General features: G+C 31.8%; 1 protein-coding gene across 3 annotated transcripts in view; it reads right to left on the bottom strand.

Annotated features, from left to right (window-relative positions):
• The window catches only part of LOC142331397 (uncharacterized), a 324283-nt gene that overhangs the window by 22922 nt on the left and 280861 nt on the right, over positions 1-20500 (bottom strand). For 2 of the 3 annotated variants that reach the window (XM_075377279.1, XM_075377281.1), the window contains 4 exons: positions 18735-18797; positions 15155-15240; positions 8458-8839; positions 827-1145 (listed from right to left, as the gene is read on the bottom strand). In XM_075377279.1, coding sequence (XP_075233394.1) covers positions 827-1145; positions 8458-8839; positions 15155-15240; positions 18735-18797 — 850 coding nt within the window. The remainder of the gene's footprint in view (positions 1-826; positions 1146-8457; positions 8840-15154; positions 15241-18734; positions 18798-20500) is intronic. The other variant, XM_075377280.1, reaches the window with a different exon arrangement.

Here is a 20500-nt window from a genome sequence, read left to right as displayed (position 1 = left end):
AGAAAGAAATAAATACGTGACTGATATACAAATTTATATATTGTGACATACAGAGTTCTGTTAAAAACATCTTGTTCATTTCTCTACTATGTATCTTAAATCTGACTGCAATTTCAATTCTTTCCATACATTACTGTAAATCACATCATTTCTTCAATAAACATTAATTAATGTTATTTCTTTGACTTTAATTTAGTTCATTCAAAGTGATTTTTATCTATGCTGTGCTAATTTTAAAATAAAGATATGGATGTATAAAATAGATATTTAAAACATTAGAAAAGTGTATCCTTTTAAAAAAAGGATCCACTTGAGTTTGAGGTTGGCAACTATAATTCATTATATTATATATATGGCAATATAATATTATACTATACTCACATTATCTAATATTTATGCCTAAGTGGATTACTTTTCCTCAATGCAAAGTTCATACTTTGCACTGATTAAATACATAGGTGCTTAGATGTGAATCTCACCATATTATCTGTAAAGAAGGGTCACGAATACTATTCTCAGGATTCTATATTCCTTTCTACAAAAAGCTTAACATGCTGTCTGTACTTGTGACAATAAACAATTACTAGCAATCTGTATAGTGACTATATGGGGTTCAGTTGAACATACACTTCCCTTCTACTTTATTTAAACAAGTTATTAGGATTGATTGCCAACAAATAGTAGTGTTCTTATGAAAAGTACCAACCAATAAAATACATTTGCATCATAATCGTTAATATAATTAAACAAATTTTTTAATATGTTCAACAAAGCAAATCACCACTGAAATTGAAAAAAAAATTTACAAATTATAAACACTTTTTACCATCATTTGAATAATATGAGGCTTGACTTGCAGGAGTTCGACTATACATTTCACCTGGTCTAATTCCCCCTCCTCCTCCATCTAGCACCGCTGATGTTCTTCTACTAGCACTGGGAGTTCTTTGTTCTTGTATTATTTCTCTTGTAGTATACATCATATCTTGATTCCTTCTTGGTGTTTCAATATCAATGACAGAATGTTTAGAACCACCATGTACTGCTCTATTATGCATGATTTCTTGAAAACCGCCTTCATCTGCTTCTCTTTCTCTTCGTTCTCTTTCTAATTGCATTCTTATTTCTTGATTTCTTCTCATTACCTAAAATTAAAGCAAAAAACCGTTATTATTTTTTTTTGGCTCAAGTTATTCTTTCAACAATAAATCCTATCCTTTCTTATAAGGAAGAATATGATAAAGAGCTAGTGCATTATAAAAGAAGTGGAAAACAGAGATTACATAGATGATATGCTTAATTCCATTATGCTTAATTTCTAGCTTAAATCTAATTAATACCCATATTAGACGGGAAGTTAAAAAATAAACATAACCAGTCAACTGTTAGAGCAGTTCCTACTTTACTTTAAAAATATTTAGGTACTTTTGCTACAAATGCCAGAAAGTTTACATATATATTAAAAAAAATTATATAATAAAAGTAACAAAATTAATAAACTAATGTTACTTGAATTTTTTCACAAGGATTTTTCTCCAAAACCAGTTGGATGACATCCTGGGATATGCTCAATGGACAGAACAATTGTCAGTCTCTGACCCAATAAACAAAATAGGTAGAATGAGCCTTCCTTGAAAGTAATGGATCGTCATCAATAGTTTCTGAACTGGAGAGGGCAGGTGCAGTTACTGAAAGTTTAAATGGTGACTGATATGTGATCAATGATGTCTCTGTGAAGCTGACACTGAAACTACGGAACACACAATTAATGACTGCCCTTTACATGCCTTTTTTGGGGGACTGGCTTGTTTGACCAGTATAAGGCAGAGAATGAATGATTAAAGTAGATGGATTTAGCTTTGTGACAAGAGATCATCCTTCTTTTTTAATTGTCTTCTTTTTATTATAGTACTATTTACTGTACTTGCTACCAAAAAAATGTTGTAATCAGTTTATGTCAATGGGTAGCTGGCTAATAAAATAGATTAAAATAGGCTGGCTATTAAATAGAATATAAAAATTAAGGATTTTTAAAAACTGTTTGCATTATTATTATTTAAATTCATTGATTTCTGTTATCTTGTTTTTAGAGAGGTAAGTATTATTATTTTTTATGATTGTATATATATATATATATATAAATTAATTAAAATTACAGAAATTAAAAGTTACATATATAAAAATACGATATCAATTATGATAAAATAAAATTAAATAGGATAAAACGAAATATACTACTTGTTTGACCAGCCAACATTATACTGTTGTATGAATAATTAAAATGTATATATTATCATAATCTTTATCTGAAACTGTGCTGTCATCTATTACTGTCCTTATAAATGTGTCTTCTTCATATTCTGTTTGCAAGTTGATCAGGTTGAATCTCTGTTTGTGTTTATATACTATTAATAATAGTATGCATAATAATATGCATATATAATATAATGCATATAATAATAATATTAATGCATAATATATATATGCATAATATATATTTTTCCAAAATATCTATATTTTTATTTTTTTATAAATTGGAAAATTTTTAACTTTTTAATCTTAATGTAATTTTTAAATCTTATATAATACATTTTATGTATATATATTTTAAATACACTGATCAACAATGATTTTATTAAATGACAGTGAATAACAAATTCTTACAGTATTTTTTAAGCTTATTTTTAGATATGAAATCAGAATTCTTCTATCAGGGTTAGTTTTTTTTGTAACTACCATTCTTATTTTCAGGTAGTATTATGCATGAACTCCATAAGCTTAGCATTTTATAAATGTATTTTATTATATTACGTATCAACTAAATAGCTTTTGTTTATTTATTACAGACCTTTACATTAGTCATCATGTTTATTATTTACACACTAATTAAAATGAACAAGAATGTGACTCATTCTTCCTACTTTCATCTTACTTTAAACATATCATCCACTCAATAGTTATTTCTGTTGTTATTATAATTACTTATAAACTGTCATGCTGATTAGAAAAATATTTTTAATTTTCTTTCAAGTGCAAAATCCAAAAGAAATAAATTTTAGGAGAATACAAAATGCATGTAATGTATTGTCATATTACGTTCACCATACATTTTTTGTTTTAAAAGAAATTTCAGCCATTTACTCTCATTAACCAAACAAAAAATTAAATTTTGTTGATCAGTGTTATTATTCTGAGTTTAATGTGTAATTTGCTAATAAAAACATTTCGTAAAGAAGAATTACAACTGATGATGTGGGTTCCCACAAAAGTACTATTGTAAATATGAAAAATTAAGGCAAGTGTCAATTTACTTTATTTGATTCAGTACTTGGTGGATCAAGTTGAGTTATACAATAATTATTAGTACAGATATGTTATGGGTCTTGAAAAGATAGATTTTACAAAAAAAAAAATAATGTATGTATGTATATATATACATATGTTATAAATATATATATATATATATACATATGTTACAAATATATATATATATATATGTACATGTATAATGTATATACATGTGTATATATATATATATATATATATATATATATATATATATTTATAATGAGGTCTGTTCAGAAAATAACCAAACTTTATTCCTTTACTACTTTACTATTAACTTTACGGATTATTGGTTTTATCCCCTTCAAAGTACTCCTCTCCAGTATTCACACACTTTACTCATTGTTTCCACTTCGTGAACCAGTCCTGGATAGCTTCATGACGAATTTGCTTTAATGCATCAACAGTCTCAAAACTGCATCCTCTTATCACTGATTTTATTTTTGGAAATAAGAAAAAATCGCAAGGAGCCAAGTCTGACAAGTAGGGAGGCTGAGGGAGAACAGTCATCTGATTTTGCACTCAAATAACAATAACACGAAAACTAAATGAGTTATCAACAATCCAAGAACATGTGGTTACAGAGGTTATGTTATTACAGAGGTTAGAGAACACAATGCTGCCAACTGGATATCACTAAATATCTCCATTGGCACATAATTAAAAATGTTTTGTTATTTTCTGATCAGACCTCATATATAAATATATATATAAACATGAAGTTAGCATTTTAATTTTTCAAGCATCCATCAACAGTTTGATTAATTTAATTATTTCAAGAGAAGTTGTCGCCTAATAAAATATCCAGAAATGTTGTTTTATGGATAACAGAAATACTAGTGTTATCATGAATGGAAATTCTATCTATACAATCAGCAATGTTACTTTAACCGAAAAGCACACTGCAATGGTCTTACTCATAGAGAAAGTTAAATAGTTAACAATCCACCAGTGAACCATTTTTTAATCAAAGAATTTTCAATTCTATTAATAATTATCTTTAAGTATAAATTAGTTGTTTTGTTTGTGAAGAGGGTAAGATACGAGGGTAAGTCAATTATTATCCGCAATTTAGTTATATTTTTGTTTATGTTGGTAGTACTGTTGTGTTGTGTAGATACGCATGCATGGTTTAATTGTTGTTATGTCTGTGCAGGTTTGATGCTGCTAGGTTAGTTCTATTATCGCTGCCCTGTCGTTAACCGTGGTTGCTCTGCTTCCTGTTTGCAGTGACCGTTTTTTGTGGTTGGAAGGTGTATCAGGGGCCGAAATTCATCGAAGACTTTCGGTACAGTATGGGAATAGTGTGTTGCCGCAACAGAGTGTCTACGAATGGATTGAAAAATTCAAAAATGGTCGCACAAGTGTTATGCACGACAAAGGAGCCGGACAACCGTTTACCGCCACAAATGAGGAAAACATTGAGCGTGCATGTGACATGGTTTTGTTAGACAGACAAGTAACTATTGATGAAGTGACGGCACATCGTCTGAAAATTAGTCACGGTTCTGGCTACGAAATCATCCACAACAGACTTGGGTTTCATAAAGTCTGTGCAAGATGGGTCTCAAAACAACTCGCACAGTTGCATAAACAAATGCGCTTGGACATCTGCCAAAAATATTTCGATCACTATGGTAACAAACGGGACATCTTCTTAGACAGTATCATCACTGGTGATGAAACATGGATCCATCATTACAAGCTGGAGAGTAAACGGCAGGGTATGGAATGGAAACATCCAAATTCGCCCAGCAAAAAAAGTTCAAGACCCAACCACTTGCAGGAAAACTGATGCTTACGGTTTTTTGGGACTCACAAGGCCCAGTACTGGAACATTATGAGGAAAGAGACACGACAATAAACAGTGCGCATTACAGTGAGATGCTTACTGCCAAGCTGAAGCCTGCAATTCGAAGCAAACGCCGAGGACTGCTGTTGAAAGGTGTTCTGTTGTTGCACGACAATGCCCGTCCACATATTGCTGCCCACACTTCTGAAACACTCCAGAAACTCAACTTTGAAGTACTGGCTCGTCCCCCATATAGTCCTGATCTTGCCCGTTCTGACTACCACTTGTTTGGTCCACTCAAAGAGTCGATTAACTTTGTAAGTGGAACAATCACATTTACAGCTTCTTCTAAAATACTAGCAGGAGTTTCATCAAGACTCAATGTTTAATTTATAGTGAAGATCCAAGTTTTAACTTCCTGGTTATTAATAAAGTCGCTCAACTTGAATGGCTTTGTTTGAAATGGGTCAATATTATTGTTATTTGAAATATTGGAAAAGAAATTATTAAAGTCCTCCATTACTAATTAGGGAATAATTTAACAAAAGAAGTAGTTTGTATTTTTGAAGTTATCTGAACTTTCTATTTCCATTTTCTGAATATTTTATTTTCATATCTACTTTCACTTTTAATAACTGACCACATAGTTTTTCGTTTTGATTTATTGTTAAAATTAGATATTAAATTACTATAAATTTTTTTATTATAGTGATTAGCTATAGTAAAATATTTTTTGTAATTATTAAAACAGTTTTGGAGGTTACCAGATAAATTATATTTAGAGATTTCATGAAGACCTCTTAATATAGAGCTGCATTTTACAATTCTTTTAATAAGCCATGAATTTTTCTTTTTGTGCATAAACTATTTCTTTTTTTTTTAAAGGGCAAGCTAGAAAGAAAATACTTTCAAAAGCATTAAAAAAAATTGTTAAATTTTTATCAAATTTAAAGTTGTTACTACTTTTTCAATTAGTTTCTGACAAAAATTCAACTCAAATTCCTAATTGAATCTTTACTGATCACCCTTTTTAAAGTATCAAAGATTCAAAGTAATCATTGTTTCATTCCATGTTTTCATTAATAAATAACTGTTATTGTAATGAAAATTGTTATCAGAAAAAAGGTAATCTGGACAAAAAAATAAAAAATTAGATAGCACTAAAACGCTACGCCAGCACTTGTTAAGTTACGTTAACCTAAAAATTATTATTTAAGCACAACGTTGAACAATTCTAAAAGCTAAAATGCAATTTGTTTCTCACATCCCAACCCCATAGGAGGAAGACACCCACAAAGTTGGTGTCTTCCCCCTACGGGGTGCTGTCCAGATTTGACAGCACCGTTTGTGACTGTGCCTCAGAAAACGAACGAGTTTAAATTAAAATCAGTGCTACACTCATAGCAGTCAAAATTATGTCTTTCAACATAGAGATTCAGACCTACTACCGATTAAGGTGACCAATTTAGCTCACCTAACAAGGAGAACACAACCTCATTCTGGTACGCGCAGGAGCCGGGGACAAGCCCCGCACCCTCACCCGGTCCCATCATAGTGTCTCGCGTGGCATTATTAAGTCACGATCATGACCGCCACCGGCAGAGGGAAGCCACTCCCCCGATCGCACAGGTTAACATACCCCGGCGGCGCGGTCACCCCCACCAGCGGAGGTTCCAAAGCAAATCACAAACAATACCAATATTACTGTGGCAAGATGCCAATGTGCCTACCTCCAACCAATCCAATGCCTAAGCCGGAACCCTAGCCACTCGAGATCCTACCACGATCGAGTACCTCATTAAACTCCCCTGCAGATATACACATCGCAAGGGCGTGAAGGAAACCAGCCACTATAGACCATTCCTCGCGGATCATCCAGTTAATACAGAGATCCAGAAAGGAATGTATTCTCTCAAGTTCCCTAACAGCTCGCAGCATACAGCATTATAGTTTCGCTGTCACCTTTGTAAAGGATACGCATGGTACGGAAATTCAACCCCCAATCGGGATGAATGACTCTACGAATTCCATAAAAAGCATCAGCAGCCTTTTTTGCTACATTCTGTATATGTTCCTTGAACTGAAAATTCTCATCAAGGATAACCCCCCAGGTATTTTTGAGTCGTAACATAAAAATGGGGAGACCAGCCATTTGGACCTGGACTCGTCGAGTAGCAGCCAATCGGCCCTTGAGCAACATCATTGTGGTTTTATTTGGGCTGAAAATTCATCTTATGTTGGAGATTCCACAGTCGGAGTGTCTCACAAGCACGAGCAGCTCGGAACTCTACCTCGTTACGCGAATCCCCTTCGATCAGAAAGAGCGTGTTGTCAGCATAAGCGTCGACACGACAACCACATTGCACCCTTAAACGCAATATCGAATCGAATTCTATGATCCAAAGAATGGGACTCAGAATAATACCCTGAGGGCATCCTTTAGTTAAGGTCTTACGAACCTCCGAGCAACGTCACGCAGGGAAACGATCCGATGACTGAAATAACTTGAGAGCACTTCTAGTTCATTTCGTATACGATTATGCATCTGAAACAGGGCAGAGGGTCACCATTAATTGCTAAATGCCCGTATGTCCAGGAAAGTCCCTAATACATATTTACATGGATTAGAGGAAGCTATATCCATCACCTTTAGTATAGCATGCTCAGTGCTCTTGCCTGGTCGGAAACCATATTGGTTGTCCATTAGCAAATGATCAGTGGCCAATCTAACATTAATACACAAATATAGGACTTTCTCAAAAACCTTGCCAATCACGGCCAAGAGTGTTAGTAGGATCTTTGTCGCCACCTTGGAACAATAACATCAAGTTTCCACACTTCCAACATGCCAGAAAGTGGCTGGCGAAGAGCAACCTATTATATATTCTAGTTAGAGGACCAAGGACTACTGGAAATGCTCGAACGAGGAGCTCCACAGTGATACAATCTTATCTGGGGGCCTTGTGCCGTGCCACACTACAGATCACCTGGCACACTTCTACCTCTCAGTGATCTCAGAAGATTGTAAGTGTAGGGATTGGTGTTTCTCACACCAATCATTGCTTGTGTGACAGGTATATGGCATGATAATTATTCCTACTATGCATTCACAGAACCAGCAGTGAATGTATTGACAAACTGGTGAACTACAGCTTATGAACTGAAAAAAAATTTAGTTCATTTAACTTTTAATTACTTTTATTAATTCAGAAGTAACATAATTAGTTGAACAACAGATCATAAAAATCTGTCATTATATAAAGATTTACTCAGAAAAAGTAATTCTCTTCATATTAAAAAAAAAAAAAATCAACACTAACCTCATTTGAGCTTGGTGTATTTACATTCATAGCTCTACTTTGTTGCTGTGCACTAGTAGCTAAGTAAACACCATGTTGACGTAACTGACTTTGCGGACTAAGATTATCATCAATTTTATTATGAGGTGTTTGTGGTGTTTGCGGCTGAGGTTGTGATGGCAACTGCGACATCTGTGATTGTGATGCAGTTTGTACCTGTGATTGATGAGAGAGGTGTTGATGCTGTTGCTGTGTTGTTTCACGTTTATTAAATCTGCTTGATATCATGTCTTTTATTGTATGATACGTTCTTGTAGGAAAGGTTTTTCCATTAGAATCCTCTGGTGTTGAGTGAACTGGTGTTCTTGGTACTGCACCAGTAGACACAGTAGCTGGTGAAGGACTAAAGATTAAGCAAAAATAAGTCTTTGTTAAAATAAATCTATTACTAGAGGGGAAAAGTATGTCAACTTTGAAATAAAATTAAACCCACTATTTTAAATGCATAAGCTTAAAAACAACAGCAAGTATAATACAGAGTTACCAGTTCAACCAAGTATAATATGCTTTTCAAATCCATGGATTCATTACCAATTATAAAATACTATTTCAGTAAAACACATAAAAATCAACAGTTGTTATCATCTACTAAATTACATATTGGTTACAATTAAGCTATCTATTAAAACAGATTTGTCAATAATTCAACAAATTCAAAATTACTTGTTCATTCAAAGAAGTGTGTTTATATTTTTAAATATACCATATTTACCTAATAATGACTAAATACTATCATTTTAAATATTTTAGACATTAATTAAAAAGGTTCTGGGTTGGAACCTCGTCTCCCAGTCAGGCTTGTAATTTTTCATATGCTATAAAATTCATCTAACATCAAGAAAATGTAATTGAGTGCCAGGCTTGTTGTTTTTGTAATAAATAAATTAACTATGTATTTATTTTACATTTTATTTTTCTTCTTCTTTATCTGCCCCTTCTACTTCCAGCATTGGGTATACTAGGTGTCCAAATAAGAACTCTGGGGCTTCAAGAACGAATATAGTTTTTATTTTGCAGGATTCAATAGTGTTTTACAAGTAATCTTAAGCAATAACTAAGTTTTAGTTTACATGTTCTTCATTAGACAACATCTACATTAGACTGTTGCACAGGCCAAGATTTATTAGCCCGAGCTTCAGGCCATGGCAACGCCATAAGAGAAAGCACAGTGCATGTACTGATTGACAGAAACAAAATTAGTGATTGTTGTACAAAAAAATTATACTTGAGTCCATCATAGAAATTCTCCGAGTGACAGAATCATAAAAAAATGGTACGAACAACTTTTTAAAACTGGAAGCATTCTAAAGCACTCACCAGGTAGGCTTAAGTGATGTAAACACAGAAAGAATTTGACTGACTTTCCAACAAAGTTCAAAATGTTCAGTTCATATTGTTAATTGTGTACTAAAAATCCCTAAAATTACTGTTTATGATGTTGTTCACTAGTGATTGAAACTTTTTTTTTTCTATATATATATTTTTTTATATATATGGGGAACTTGTTGAGGATGTTCCACTACGGGAACATGAGTTCCCTTCCTGAGGAAGGGATCTGAGTCGATAAGATCCCTTCCTGAGGAAGGGATCTGAGTCGATAAGATGTAGCATTCGATACAATTAGTTTTGACTGTCAATTCAGTATGAGATCAGGTGGCTGCTGAAGCACATTTTAATATAACTAGTGTAAATTTAACTTCTAAAATTTATGTATGGTAATCATTTGCTTTAGTTATAAATAACTGGTATTATTTTAATTATCCAGGTTATAATAAAACTGCATGTAAATATTTTTTTTTTGTTTGCCAAAGAATTAAAGTGATTTTCTTTAATGTAATTTTTTTTTAAAAGTAATCTTCTTAAAAACAAAATTATATTTTTCTTTTTATTATGAATTGTTTCATTATTTTTTTTGAAGAATAGCATGTCTTTAAAAATTAAAAAAAAATATATTTTGTTTACGTTCTCTGCAAAAATAACATTACACTGTTTTGGGTTGTTGGAAATTTAATTGGTTTTAATTCACTGTCTAGTACTGTTTTATTATTGAGTATATTTTTTTGCTAAGTGTATTCGATAAACAAAATTTATTTTATAAGATCAAGGATGCTATTTGATTTTTTATGGATGATGTTATAATACTAGATTTCTTAAAAGTCTAGTAACAACTTCAGTATTTTCATTAATATTTACTTTTTAAGATAAAAATGAAAAATTTACAGACCTAATATCAGTTTCAACAGTTAAAAATTATTATTTTTTTTTTTTTAATTATTAAATATTCATTTACTAAATTAGGATTAAATATTACTAAAATGTTTTATTTATATATATATGCTGTATAAGAATTTTAGATATATTCATTCTTGTTTTATGTTCTTTTTCAGAGTTTTTTTATAGTATCTTCAATGGCCGTGTTGAATTCAAGGTTCTAAAACTGTATTATATAAATTGATAAGTTTAAATTAATTTTGCTATTTTGGTGTAAGATATATATTATTATTATTATTATTATGCTTTTACGGCCAACATGGGACCATTTAAGTCAATTTTAGTTGGATCTTTTCTGAGAAAAGCGTGTTATTTTACTCTTTCGAGCTGCCCAGTATTTCTTCATCCGTTCAGATCTTGCTTTCTTTTCTTCATCCGTAAACACCCTCTTCGTTGTATTTTGTAGTTTGTCTGTCTTTTGTTTAAATCTAATGCTCTTATCTTTTAGCTTTGTAATTTTTCCAGTTTTATTCTGTAGGTCAGTCAGGGAAATTCCCAATTCTTTCATATCTTCTCTAATTTCTTTGATCCATCCTACTTCTAGCTTTTGGAACCAGAGCTTTTCAATGATATTTCTTGATAGTCTTGTTTGCGGTGTCCTTATGAGATGACCGAAGAAAGAGATTCTTTTTTTCCGCATAGTATCAGTAACAGGCTCTATTTCTCGATACACCACCTCATTTGGCACAATCCACCATTGGCCTTCTTTTTGGTGTTTTTTATTGATACACGTTCAGACAATTCTCCTCTCTATTTTCAGAATTTTTTCAATTCGGTTTTTCTGAGTGATTTTGAAAAGGGTCTCGCTTCCGTAGGTGACTTCTGGCTGTACTACAGTTTTATAATGTTTAAGTTTTGTTTTAGCAGAAAGGCATTTTTTGTTATATGTTGACCAAGTTAATTTTTGGGATTTAATCATTTTATTTGTCCTGTTTTGCCATGTCACTTTTTCATTTAAATTATAAGTTATTATTTCCCCTAGATATTTAAATTGTTTTACTATTTTAATTTTCTGATTGTTTACCGTAATGTGCTCTATTACCAGAGGATCTATGGCCATTAGTTCAGTTTTTTCGAAAGAGATATGAAGCCCTATCTTTTGTGCTAGGTTTGAAGGCTCATGATTTGTGTTTTGGCTTCTTGAATATTATTTGCTAAAAGAGCGAGGTCATCTGCAATCCTAGGCAATTTAGTGTGATGGAGTTTTTCTTAGTACCCATTTTTATATTTTTGGGATTTATTTCATACCATTTTCTCATGACAAATTCGAGGGCGCAGTTAAAAAGGAGTGGTGAGAGGCCATCTCCTTGCCTCAATCCAGTTTTTATGTAGAAGGGTTGAGAGAGTTCACCTCTGAATTTCACTCTGGACTGGGTATTGGTTAAAGTTAATTTTATCATGTTTACGAGTTTAGGGTGAAGGCCCAGGTTTCTCAGAATATTCAGCATGGATGGTCGGTGTATACAATCATAGGCCCTTTTAAAGTCGACGAAGGTGATTATTAGTTGTTTTTTCCGTCTTTTATATAAGTCCATCATAAGTTTTAGGGATATTATTTGTTCCGGGCAACCTCTCCATGGCCTAAATCCCCCTTGGTATTCCCCAAGTTCCAGTTCAAGTTGGTCTTTGCATCGGTTGTATATGATTCTCGACAGGATTTTGTATGTGCAATCCAGGAGAGATATGCCTCTGTAGTTTTCCGGATTAGTTTTATCCCCTTTTTTATGTAATGGATGGATTCTAGTGTTCTGGAAGTTTTTCTTCGTTCCATATTTTCACGAGGCATAGATGTAGGGAAGTTTTGACTGAATAAACTGATGAGTGTTTCCAGAGTTCTGCGAAAAGCTGGTCTTCTCCGCTTGCTTTGTAGTTTTTTATTTCATTTAAGGCTGCGAGAACTTCTTGAATTGTTGGCGGGTTGATATTTACCGGTGAAGTTTTAACTGGAGTTTCAGTGTCAATCTCAAAAAGCTCTGGGGGGTCGTCACAGTTGAGGAGTCTATTGAAGGTTTCTGCCAAAATTTCAGCATTTTCTTTATTGGTGTGGGCCATATTTCCTTTTTTTCCTCTCAGCATAAGGGTGGGTGGTTCATATCTTTGAAGAGCCTGACCAAAAATTTTATAATAGTCTCGGAAATTAGTTTTCTTGGAACTTTCTTCTATTTGCTGAATCAAGTTTTTTTGGGCTTGTCGTTTGGTTCCTCTTATAATTTTCTGAGTTATTTTCCTTTGTTTGGTGAATTCATGGTTAGATTCTTCAGTTTTCTGGGTTTGGTGGTTGATCCAAGCCCGGTGTCGGTCTTTGACTGCTTTGTCACATTCTTCATTCCACCATTGGTGTTTTTTTCTTGGGTTTATAGGGGCTAGTTCTTCAGCTATTTCTTTCAGTTGGGATGTCAGTTCTTTTAAATTATTAGTTAATTTGATTTTTTTTGTTGTTTCTTCAAAGATGGCATTGTTTATTAATTTATGTGGATCATAAGCTCTTTTGTTTTTAGGTTGGGATTTTTTCTTTTTATGCGGGGTGAATTTTATTTTAACTTTAATTAAGTAATGGTCCGATCCAGTATCTGTTCCTCTCAAGACTTTTACATTATAAATCTCCTTGTGATAATTCCGGTCCATGCAAACATGATCCAGTTGCCATTCTCCTTTTTTCCAATCTGGGTATTTCCAAGTCTTCAATTTGTTTGGTTTTCTCATAAAATAGGTGGGTTTTGAGATCATATTATGGTTTCTGCAAAATTCGACAAGTCTTTGGCCGTTATTGTTAGTTTTCTTTTGGGCAGGCCATTTTCCGATAATATCAAGATATCTTCGTTCTTTACCAAGTTGGGCATTAAAGTCCCCTATTAAAATCTTCGTGTGGGTCTTATTTATGTTGTTTGCAGTTTGGTCAAGAAGTTCCCAGAATTTGTCCATCTCTTCTCTATCTTTTTTAAGATTGTTTTTGTCATTGGTGGGAGCATGGACATTTATTATGGTGTAGAATTTATTGGCTGATTTTAGGGTTAAGGTTGAAATCCTGGGGGAGTAAGACTTAAATTCTACGACTGAGTCAATTATTTTAAGATTGATTGCAAATCCTGTTCCGAACTGTGGGCAATTCTTCATCACACGTTTCCCGGGGATTCCTTTGTAAATTCTGTAACCCTGAGATTCAAACGGCTCTCGATCGGTGTTTCTCATTTCTTGAAGTCCTGCGATTTGGATATTTTGTTTGTCCATTATGTCTGTTAGAGTTTTTAGTTTGCCGGGTTGAGTTAGAGAATTAATGTTGTGAGTGGCAATGTAGTTTATCTGCTTGTGTCTTATCCTCAATTTTGAAGTTGTGTTGTTTTTGGGTGTTTCCAAACGCTCCGATTCATTGTTATCTTTTAAGCAGCTGCCCACCGGATCCGAGTGCAGCCTTCTCTGGTATTTACCAGACGGTGTATTTTTTCTTAAAAGACCTTCCATATTTGACTTTCAAAGGCAAGTCAGCCTTGGGTGGGAATAAATTCCCGAGTTACAACTCTGGATGTGATCAAGAGAGGTGATTCCGATTTAGTTCACCAGTAGAAATCTCCACGTTTCTAACTGGTTATCCAGACGAACCAACGTGGAGGCGCAAACCGATTTTCTTAATTGAGATTTTAAGTATGGAGAAAGTTTAAATCGGTTCCGGAATCATTTCGTCCGTAAGATATATATATATATATATATATATGTTATGTCCTTTCCTGACAAGATACTGCTTTATTCATAAATTTAATTTCCATTTAGTTAGAAATTTTTTCAAGCAGTTATTTATAAAATTTAATTTGTTTCTTGTTTAGAAATTTTTAATTTATTAAAATATAAATAAATAATAAATAAACCTTGTTTATAAAAATAGAGAGTAAAACATTAATAAATATATGAAGAGGTCTGATTAAACAAAAAAGTGAATAAACAAAGCAATTAAAGTTCCTTAATTCCTCGGATGAAAGAGATCTTATATTGTCTTCCACCCAGGAGGTTTCAGATTCAAATCTCAGTCAGCCTTAGAAGTTTTTATATTTTATAAACCTTATTCATCATATTTCCAAGCAGAAACTATCAGGGTTCATGGAGCGGATTAAGCATTAAAAAATATTAACAGAAAATGAAACATAATAATAGAAATTAAAATTAATATATTAAAATAATGTAACTAAGCTTATCCAAGAATTAAAAAATATTAATATTAATTAATCCTGGGTTCACTATCAAGAATCACGCTGATTTTTTTCACCATTATTTTGATATTATTGCAGTTTGAAAAAACTGAGTATTTTTTTAAATTGTACAACAAGCTGTAAGAATGATTACGATTTTGCAAATTTATTAATTTTATCAAACTGATGAAGATAGTAATAAAACTTACCTTGGGTAACCATTAATTTGATCTTGACTTCTAATCGGTGATGGTTCTGAGCCTTGACTCGAATCCAACAATGTCATTGGTTGAGCCTAGAATAAAAATAGAATTGTAGATTATAATAATTATCTATAAATATTATCAACACAAGATGAAAAAATTATCTGGCAAAAGAAATCTAGATAAATCAGGTTTCTTACCTGATTCAGTATTATTAGTCAATAATAATACATATGGGAGTGACTTGGCTAAAACCATGATTAAGTTTATTTAACTTCTGTTATCAGTAGAGATTATCATCCATTACAGCTAAGTTATTCAGTATGCTACACAATTTATTAAAATTAAGCCAGACTCAAACTTGTTCTTATATGGTTACATGCAGGCACTTACTAGCTTTCAAAAGCATAAATAAGTACATCCAAGTGTGTGTGTATGTGTATGTGTTTGCCTGTGCTCACGCTCATATTTGCTAGTTGAAAATTTGTTTAATTAATTAATGTAGATAAAATTATAAATTACAACTGGTATAGAACAAATTTGGTAATAAGAATATCTGGCTTTATATATATATATTCATTTAAGCAAACAAAACAGTCCCTGGATAAACCCACCTAGCTCCTTAATTTTTTTACTAGATTATATCAGAAGAAGAGTAATATATTTGGTTGGTGTATATTTATTTACTTAACTGTAAATAATTAATTATTAACCATTGATTTTATTTCATTTTACATTTTTTAGTCTTATTTTATTTAAAATACAGGTACGTCTACAAAAATGATAGTTGTGAAAAAAAAATAAATTAAAAAAATATCAAAGGTGTTTGTTTACTTAATAATCACCCATATGAAAAAAAAAAATTATGTACAAGAAAACTAAGAGGCAAGAAACGTGTCATGACAAAAATAAAAAAGGAGTGCAGGGAAGCAAAGTTAGGTAACTACTACTGAGTCACAGCTGCATAAAGCATACAAATGAATAAATATTATGTTTTTTATTTTATATTTAATTTTCTAGAGGTATCATACAAAAAAAAATGTTGAGTTTCATACAAACAGTTTGAAACAGTTCAACAGTTGAAATAAAAATAAAAATCACAAGGTAACACAAGATTAAACTGCAATCCAATAAAAAAAAATTGTGACAAATAAATGAACAATATCTACAGTAAAAATCTTCCATAAAAACAACTAACTATAGGATCCCAGAGAAACCTGGGAATCATAAAAAAATGGGGAAAGAAACATACTCACTTTTTCTTTATTTTATTAAAAAAAAACTAATTTTCATGAATGCAGTATCCAATTCTTTGTCTGTTTCTTATGAACAACTGGGTAAATATAAATTTGGAAGAAGTACTTAAGGAAATATACAATTTTAAAAATTTCAATTATTATATTTATAAAGCTCATATGATCACAGCAGAAATCAAACAGGTTTTGCTTTTATTATTATATACATAAATAGTTCATCAGATCAACACATATTTTATGTGAAATGACATACAGTCCAGTAATTTTATTACTCTGAATCACACTAATTCACATAACACTACACTTGATAATTTATATTACACTGAATTTTTCATAGATAAATTTTTGGATAACATTCTTTCAATCACTGCACAACATTTTTGCTTTTTACTTTTAAGTAATGTACGAGGTGCTACCCAAAAGTTCGGAAAATTTTACCATAAAAATAAAATAGCTTACCATAACTTATAATTTCCACTGTCTTCTTCAAAGTAATCCCCTTGGGCATTGGTACAGTGATCCCAGCGTTTTTCCCATGATTCCATGCATCCCTGAAAGTCTGCAGATGTAAATGTTCGAAGCACGTTCTGTGTTTCTTCCTGAATTTCCTCAATTGTGTTAAAACAACGGCCTTTCAATTGAAATTTTATTTTCGGAAAGAGAAAAAAGTCACATGGGGCAAGGTCAGGCCAATAGGGTGAGTGGGGAATCACTACTGCCTTTTTGGAAGCCAAGAAATTCCGAACGGCTAGCGATGTGTGTTCGAGCACGTTGTCATGGTGCAGAACCCAGCTGTTGTTACCCCACAGATCTGAACGTTTGCGCCTAATGCTTTCAAGTAACCGCTTCAAACTTCACAATAGAACATCCCATTGACAGTTTGACCAAGAGGAACACATTCCTTATGGATAATGCCTTTGATGTCGGAAAAAGCAATCACCATGTACTTCATGTTGCTGCGAACTTGGCGTGCTTTTTTTGGCCGCGGTGAACTTGGCGACTTTCACTGCGACGACTGCTGCTTAGTTTCAGGGTCATCCCCGTATAACCATGTCTTATCACCGGTTATGATGTTGGAGATGAAGTTAGGGTCATCTCTTGCTGAATTTTTCAATTCACTACAGACCGCAACACGATTTTGTTTCTCGGTACGAATTTTGCAGCAATGTGTCTCATGTTCAAATTGTCCGACAAGATGCGTTGCGCGGACCTATATGACATTTGTACGATTGCACAAACATCATGGATTGTTTGTCTACGATCTGCAACAATAGCCTCTCGCACTTTCGCTATGTTTTCCGTTGTTGCGCTTGTTGATGGTCTTCCTGAACGCTCATCGTCATCAATTGTCGTTCGTCCATCTTTGAATCGTTTGTACCACAAAAAAGTTTTACTTTTACTCATAGCATTGTCACCAAATGCTTCCACAAGCATGCGAAGGGTTTCTGCACCAGTTTTTTTAAGCATGAACTAAATTTGATGCAGATTCTTTGCTCTTTAAAATCTGCCATTTAGGAACTTCGCCGAAGCAGTAAAACACAACCTTACACAACCACACGAAAGTCAACAATGCAGCCTCTCACCGTCACAGCTGTTGGAACACTGATTCACAAAGAGTACTGTTAGCCACATCTAGTGGCAGCAGGTCGTACCAGCAATGGTTCGCGCGCGAAATTCAAATTCCCCAAACTTTTGGGTAACACCTCGTATATCAAATACTGCAGTAATTCAAAGTATAAAGTTTTATCTCAAAATGTTATTTTTCTTATGTTTTTCCTAATTTTTTTTTTTGGAAAATAGAAAAAAATCAGAAATCATGTCGTTTCTTTTTTTAAAAATATTTCTACTTATAGTTGCACCGACAATTAAAGTCATTAACGACTTTTCTGTGTACTGTGACTGTACGGGTAAATGTGTAGTCTTGAATAAACTCAGGTCGGCCAATTCTGAGACGTGTGGTTAATTGAAACCCAACCACCAGAGAACACTGGTATCCACGATCTAGTATTCAAATCTAAATAAAAGCAAATAGCTTTATTAGGATTTGAACCTGAGAACTTTGACTTCGTAATCAGCTGATTTATGACAAGTTTACCTACCACTAGACCAAGCTGGTTGGTTCCTTTTAACAAATTTCATTAATGAATTTAAATATATTACATTATATTTTCAAATATTTTAGAGCAAAACCTAGAAAGACATGCATGAGTTAATTTCAATTTATCTTTCAGACAACTGTGATTATATTTCAACTCTTTTGCAAGGGATCTGGATCTTGTCAGGTGCAAAGGGATAGTGCATTAAATTTTTTAAATTGTTAAACTACATACCTTGTATAATTGATGAGCTGCCATACTATCTTGTGAATTTAACTGGACTGATGTATCAATGCACTAAAAAAAATAGATTTAAAAAAATCTTAGTTCTAAATAAAGTAAAATACTCAATTTTTTGCTTTATGCAGAGTGCATGATTTTAAGGAAATGAATGTAATTAGGAACGCATTCTGTAGATTAAATTTTTTAAAAATTCACATAAACAGTCCAAAAATATTTTGTTTTCCATGCAAAGGAAAAATATTTCAACCAAATTTCTACTATAAAAGTAAATTAATATTAAACTAAAATTCTTTGGATACCAGATGGAGAATGGAGTTCTGGTCATAACTATAATTTAATCATTTTAGTCATTTAAAAAATTGGATCCTAAAGCTATATTTCCTATGAAATTTTTTTTTTTTAACTTTGTAAACAAGAGTCAAAAAGTAATATTTTTTTGTATTTAAAGTAAAATAAACTTTAATTGCAAATAATGTTCTCATTCATGGATTTTGTTATGGAAATTCCTTAATTAGTGCATGTTAATATGGATGCAATGTGAATAAAAAAAATAATTAAATTGAAACTTACAGGATAAATTGAACTGAAGACCTCTTTTATTTAAATTGATTAAAAACGAGTATATTTTTAGATATTTTATTTAATTAATCAAATAAAAATGTATTTTTAATTTTGTATTTTTCTCCCCTCTCACATATAAGTATTTTCTCCCTATTCTCATGTTATTAGAAGTCACTGCACATAAAGAATTATTAAATAAAACATTTCCATTAAATTATCCCTATTGATAGAACTAAAGTACACTAAAAAGAAATAATTTAAAAATTTGATGAAACGGTAAGATTTGTAAAAATGAGATATTACAATTTTCTAATACAAGTAGCATTAAAATTATTTTTATTTTTAAAATGTTAAATTATTTATTACAGAAGAAATTCTGTTGTACAGTTTGAATTATTGTTCATTATAACTGAAAAGATTCACAAGGACATAGACTGTGGTATATAATTTGTGAAATCATTATAATAGTTGGCCACCTGGAATCACTGTCCAGTCATTTAGACATAACTGTATATTCATTTTAGTTACTCTTTTTTCTTTATAAACTAAATATCTTTTGTGACCGGTTACATTATAAATTTCATAAAACATAACCATTTCACAATCATCTTTCAATTGTATTTCAGTCAAAATAACTTGTTCATTACTCAAATATATTTGAGATATAATATTTATAATTAATTAATTTTTAAAATTTAATTTTGGAAAATAAATCCAATCTATAAGTTTATATGTTAATTTATTCATTTAGTACTGCAGGCTGATATACAGATAATAGTTATTTTATTCAAATGTACATCAAAGAATGATTGAAAATTCAAATTCAGTCAGGCTGCAGCAACATCTGTAAGCACAATCCATTACCAAAAACATATGCAATATCCATTTTTGTGAATGTATTACACAGATAATTCTTAATTTACTAAAATTAATTAAAAATGTTATCATTTACTAGATATTTTTTGTCTATGTTAATTATTTTTGCAAAGATCAGTTCTTCAGAACTCTTTTTTTAATTATTTTTTTTTTTTTTAGTATGAGCAAATCAATAAAAAACACAAATTTAAAAATACAAAGACAGTTATTTGTTTTAGATAATGAATTATTCTGTTGATATTTTAATCTACTGATATATAAACTATTATTTTGATACCATATATTGTTAAATAAATTTTTAAATGTAAATTATGAATTTT

The sequence above is a fragment of the Lycorma delicatula genome, chromosome 10, assembly GCF_047948215.1.
Source record: "Lycorma delicatula isolate Av1 chromosome 10, ASM4794821v1, whole genome shotgun sequence".
NCBI lineage: Eukaryota > Metazoa > Arthropoda > Insecta > Hemiptera > Fulgoridae > Lycorma > Lycorma delicatula.
This window is presented reverse-complemented; position numbering and strand designations above follow the sequence as displayed.